The following is a 6,000-nucleotide window of genomic DNA, read 5'->3' as shown; positions in this document are numbered from 1 at the left end:
TATATATTTACATTTATTGTAGATTATTTTAGATGCATAATTTTTTTTAAAAATGTATTTAATTTGCAATATATTATTTAAAAATGATTGTGCATTTTTATATTTATACACGCAAATGTTTTGCCATATATTAACGGTTTTACTACATTATCTAAAAATACAATTAATAAATATAAAATTAAATAGAGAGAGAGAGAGAGAGAGAGATTTGTTATTAATAGCAAATTCACCCTTTGGTTTCAAACATACTTCACTTTTCTGTCAAGCACTGGTCTCTCTCTGTCTGTCCGTCTCTCTCTTTCTCTCTCTATCTGTCTCTCTCTCTGTATCTCTCTCTTTCTGTGTCTGTCTCTCTGTCTGTCTCTCTGAGTTCTGGTGTGGTGCCAGCGTTGAGGACAGATGGTGGAGTTATTAGATGTGCACGTATGAATCCCTCCCTGCAACTCGCCTTTTAATCAAATTAAAGCAAGAGAGAAAGAGAGAGAGAGACAGACACACACAGAGTTTATTAATGGCGTTTGTGTTCTTCTCTATAATGGACTTCACTGTCACTTCACTGTCCCTCAGGCTGTGTGTGTGTGTGTGTGTGTGTGTGTGTGTGTGTGTGTGTGTGTGTGTGTGTGTGTGTGTGTGTGTGTGTGTGTGTGTTTTACTGTAGTAAATCATGTTGTGTTCATTCTACATTAGGGTTTGAGTGAGTTTGTGCTCATTATGAGATGCTATAGTAGGTATACACTGCAAAAAAAACCTCAGTATTTTACAGTACAAATATATAAACTGTTAATAAATGAAGATACATTTACTTGAGCCGCAAAATGACCTTAAAATCTTGTTTTATGAGCAAGTTTTTACTTATAAGTAAAAACAATCTTGTTTTCCCTTTGATTTGTTTATTTTACTGAGCCCTTTGGCAGATATTCAATTCAATTCAATTCAAGTTTATTTGTATAGAGCTTTTCACGATACAAATCGTTGCAAAGCAGATTTACAGAAAATGTTATTTTTATATTTATATTATATTTTAATTTATATTAGATATTTGTCTTGTTTAAAGCAGAAACTCACTTCATTTTGATACATTTGTCAAACACTAATTAATATGTTTTAATCTAAAAAGATTTTAGATTTATTTATATGTTGTGTTTATTTTAGGTTTTTTACATTTTATTTTACTATTTATTTATTTTTAAATGTATTTATTGTTTTGATTTTTAAAAATATGTTTGTGTTTTATGTTTATATTTATATTTTATGTATTTATTTTAAACTTATTGAAGATTATTTTAGATGCATTATTTATGAATTTATTTTAAATTTGTTTATTATGTATATAAGCATAAACTCACTTTATTCTGATACATTTTTCAAAGACTATTTAATATCTTTAGTTGTTTTGCTTCTCAAGTAGTTGTATATTGATTTAATAATGTTTAAATATTTGTACTGCAAAATTCTGATAGAATTCTTTATTTTTTTTTTGCAGTAAATAGACATGTGTGAGCAACAGGAACCTTGTAGTTCGACTGCAGCAATAAAATGTTCGAAACACACACACACACACATTTTCAGTCCTTTTAGAAAAGCTCTGAGCAGGATCAGTTCCAGATTTGCCATGGATAGGAAAAAGTGTGTGTGTGTGTGTGTGTGTGTGTATTTGAGTGAGATGTTGAGTTTAAAGTGAGAGAGAGTGAGGGGGAGGGGCTTCTGCTCGCACAGGCCACGCCCCCTCCCCAGTCTCTCCTCCCACTGGCCGACGTCAGGAATGCTCCTCGCTCCTTTGCATATTCAGCATGCTCAGGCCGGCCATATGGGAAAATGCAACTGCAGGAATTGTTGTGAAAAAAGGGGGACTGCGAGTTTGAACACAAAGTTGTTTGAGAGCGTCTGAACAGGATAAAACACACACACACACACACACACTAGAGGAACAGAAACATGTATTGTGCGTACACCATCCCGGGGGTGAGCGGCGGATCATTCATGTATTACTATAACGGCAAAGCGGTGAGTACAGACGCATGCAGATGACATCTGACGGAGAGTCGACTGTCATTCACCTCTGATCTGTGTGTGTGTGTGTGTGTGTGATCAGCTTTGAACTGGGAAGAGACGGAAAACATGTGTATGTGATAAGAGATGTGGTTTTAAGCAGAAGTGTTTGATAACTGATATAAGATTTGGTTGAAATGGAGACAGTTGAGCTCTGATGAACAAAGCTGAAAAACACTGAAAGTTTCCTGCAGGGGAAAAAAGAGAAGACCTTCCCAGATCCACATGTGTTTGAGAGCTGGGGTAAAATAATGAAAGGTGTGAGAAACGTATGCTGCTTTTCTTAGAATTTCGGTCCTGAGAGATGTCAAGCACGGCCTTGAGAGAGACAGAGAGATATTTACACATCGCAGATGTTATTTATCGTAACGTAACGGTCAGTGCATCTCGATCCCGGGCCGTCAGGTCATTGAAGGCCTGTTTTTTGCCTTATTGATGTCCCGTTTCAGTCTTTTTTATTCATATGTGAAGCTGTTTTGCTTCTCAAGTAAATGCATCTTTATTTAAGTATGTTGTAATTGAAAATAAAACAAAAATACTGAATTAAAAAAATATATATTTTTTTGCAGTGTGTGAGCAATAGGAACCTTGTAGTTCATTGCAGCAAATGCAGTTTTTTGTGAGTGTTGATCTTCGGCCTTTTGTAGCCTTTACGGTATTTTTGCATGTGCATTTACATTTTTGTGTAAAGCAGGTTCTTTACCTTTAATGTGTGTAGTTTTAGTAGCATATGAGCAATTGTACGTCTATGTGAATATTATGCACATTAGACAAAACGAAAAAAATTCTGTGCATTCCCGCCATCGAGGAAAATTTGCTGGCCAGTGATAAGTTGGACTTTCCCGCCTTCGGACCAAATGCATAGGCCTGTGTGTGTGTGTGTGTGTGTGTGTGTGTGTGTGTGTGTGTGTCCTAACGTGGCCTGGCATCCCTGTGCCCTCTTTAATAAACACTGTGTGTGTGTGTTGTTGTGCGTCTCTGGGTTGCAGCTTTGTGCCCGTCTTGATCTGCTGCCAGGCATCTTGCTGTGATTGTTTATTCTGCTGTTTTAACAGTTAAAAAATTGCAGGACAACATCTCTGGATCCCCCGACACGGCAGTCCGTGCGCCACAGTTTTCCGGGCCGCGTCGGGCGAGTGAGTGTGTGTGTCGACGGCGACCCGGTTCTCGAGGTTTTGGTGTCGAGCAGGAGGAGGATGTCGGGTCGACTAATGAATCCACAAAAGAGCTGCACAAAAAAACAAAAGGCCTCTTCACACACGAGCTGCGCTTAAACAGCGCCGGCCGCTCGTCATTGTTATGCTAAGACTCCGTGTGAATATTCCTTCAGTTTAATTAGCTCAGCGAGACTCTCACGCCGGGATTTCACCCTCGGAGATCTTTAAAACACCCAAACGTGGAGTTCATGCTGGAAAATACTAGTCATCTGGAACTAAAAGAAGGTTCCCTTGTTTTTGAAATAACCATTAGGTGACTTTTTTACATCTCAACTCACTCAAAATATTAGTATGGAATCATTTTTTCATTAGGTTACAATTATTTTTAGATGAAGATTAATTTTTGTTCAGCATAATTGGTTTTAACAACAAAAAAGTTTTTGCAAAACCACACATTTGAATGTTATTGACAGGTACTGTATTATTTATCTGTTTTGTGGTTGTTATTAATGTAGTTAAATCTAAAAGATAAAACATTTGAAATGACATTCTTTTATTTAATGTTTCTAATATATATATATTTATATATATAGTACAATCCATTGACCAGATGTTTAAAAAATTATAAATCGTTTGTGCAGTTTTTCCAGTGCAGTAATTACTTCCGTCCAAATGGCCGATGTTTGCATGGACACACACACACACACACACACACACACACACTCACGGACATCATATGTGGGGGTTTTTTTTGAAAAAAGCATTAATTTATTTAATTTGTTTGTTTTGCGATATTTTTAGTCAGACCAAATGATGCTGAAATGGAAATGGTCAGCAAACATACAAACAAAATCTGTCCTTGTTTGTATATAATCTTTGCTTTTTATTAAGAAAATTAAGATTTTCAAATGCACATTTTCAACTGACAATAGAAAAAAATATATTTTTAAATGATCTACTTTCACAAAGATAGACGGATAGATGCATTCATGGATTATTCTGTTATTCTGTTCCAAATTTTTTTATCTTATTTTTGTACTTATTTTTAGGGATAGTTTTGTGCAAAACTGTAGTGTCCGAGATGTTTTCATACTGTATAAAAGATCCCTATTTTATTTTTTTAATTATTTTTATTTTTAAGATGCATAAATGTTTTAATGTTTAAAATAAGATAGGTATTTTTTAAGATTTAATTTTTTTTATTTGGCATAAAGAAATGATGAATCCTGAATACTTTCCTTTGCTGTGTGTTTCCTTCGAGTCCCGATGGATTTACGCTCCTGCCGTCCACAATCTGACAAGTGTGTGTGTGTGTGTGTGTGTGTGCGCGCATGTGTGTGTGCGCGTGTGTGTGCCAGAGATCATGTGTAGCCCCATTGATCTGTCGGAAGAGGTCTGGGTGGTACGGAGACCCCCGACATTCCCGGGATAACTGGGGTTTGTCCCGGAGACGGAGAGAGAGAGAGAGTGTGTGTGTGTGTGTGTGTGTGTGTGAGAGAGAGAGAGAGAGAGAGACTGTCTGTCTGACTGAGGCCTTCAGAGAGACAGATACTTCTGGAGCATCTTCTCTCTCTCTCGCTCTGTCTCCGTCTGTCTCTCTCTCCAGGGAAAGATGAGGAAATTTACATCATTTTTTTTTTTTGGCATGCATTTTAATTTCTACAACTTTCCTGAACTTTCCTGGCCGAGTAAGTGAAATGTAGTGATCAAAATAAACCGATATTTCGTGTCTGAACTATTAGTCCTCTGTCCGTGAGAATGTTGACTGCTGCATGTTTTGTGATGATATTCCTGAAGTGCGAGTGGATTTGTGTGAATCTCGCGTTCTTTATTCCTGTCGTCGATCTGGAGTTTTCATCTCCTGCCAAATGTTTTCTGTGCCAGACTTTCGCAGATCGGCAGGTTGTTTTCACCTCTGAACGCGGGAACGTTAAACGATTCGCAGCAATGCTCTCGCGTCCGAACGAGTCACGTGATTGAACTCAGGATGCTCTATTCTTGCATTTGATCATTTAGAAGATGCTTTTAATCAGAAAAGAGGAAAAACACAAGCTGTTTATCGTGCTTAAGCACCAATATTAGCAGTTTCAACATCAGTTGTGTTGGATGCGATTGGTCTGGGTTGTTGTTTGGAGTTGTCTCTCATTGTCTTTGTGTCCAGCTGGTTCGAAGACACTCTAGCATAGAAATAGGTCAGATCTCAATTTTAACAATGTGTACTGTGAATAACAGAGAATAGAATATTTATGGAAAGGAGGGCTGAGCATAAACTGTTTTTATACCATTATTTTTTAAATAGTTTTATCTTTAAAATAGATAACTGTTTACATGTTAGAAATAAGATATAGGATATCTATTACATGTTAGAATAAGATATATATATATATTGTCAGATTTTGTCTTATTCTTAGGGACAATTTTGTGCAACACACACCATGTCTAAGACATGTTTTTATACTGTACAAAAAAATCTGCATTTAGTTTTTTTTAAATAATTTTATCTTTAAGATAAATAACTATTTTTATATTTAGAATAAGATAGATATTTTGTCAGAATTTATCTTATTTTTAGGGGCAATTTTGTAGAAAACTGTAGCTAAACACACTCTGTGTTTGAGATGTGTGTTTTTATACTGTATAAATGATCAGCAGTTTATTTTTTTTTTATTTTTAGAAAAATTTATCTTATTTTACTCTGTGTTTGAGATGTGTTTTTGTGAAAAAAATATTTTTATCTTAAAGATAGATCAATATTTTAAACTTTAAAATTTGATGGATATTCTGTCAGATTTTA

At 35.8% G+C, this 6,000-nt stretch overlaps 1 protein-coding gene across 1 annotated transcript in view; it reads left to right on the top strand.

The window, feature by feature from the left end:
• Window positions 1–1,674: 1,674 nt before the first annotated feature.
• The window catches only part of LOC109057078 (transcription factor 4), a 50,725-nt gene continuing 46,399 nt past the window's right edge, over window positions 1,675–6,000 (top strand). The window contains exon 1 of the mRNA XM_042748061.1: window positions 1,675–2,004. Coding sequence (XP_042603995.1) covers window positions 1,936–2,004 — 69 coding nt within the window. The 5' untranslated portion in view covers window positions 1,675–1,935. The remainder of the gene's footprint in view (window positions 2,005–6,000) is intronic.

The sequence above is a fragment of the Cyprinus carpio genome, chromosome B21 (assembly GCF_018340385.1).
Source record: "Cyprinus carpio isolate SPL01 chromosome B21, ASM1834038v1, whole genome shotgun sequence".
NCBI lineage: Eukaryota > Metazoa > Chordata > Actinopteri > Cypriniformes > Cyprinidae > Cyprinus > Cyprinus carpio.
Note: the sequence above shows the minus strand (reverse complement) of the source record. Positions and strands in the feature narration are given on the sequence as shown.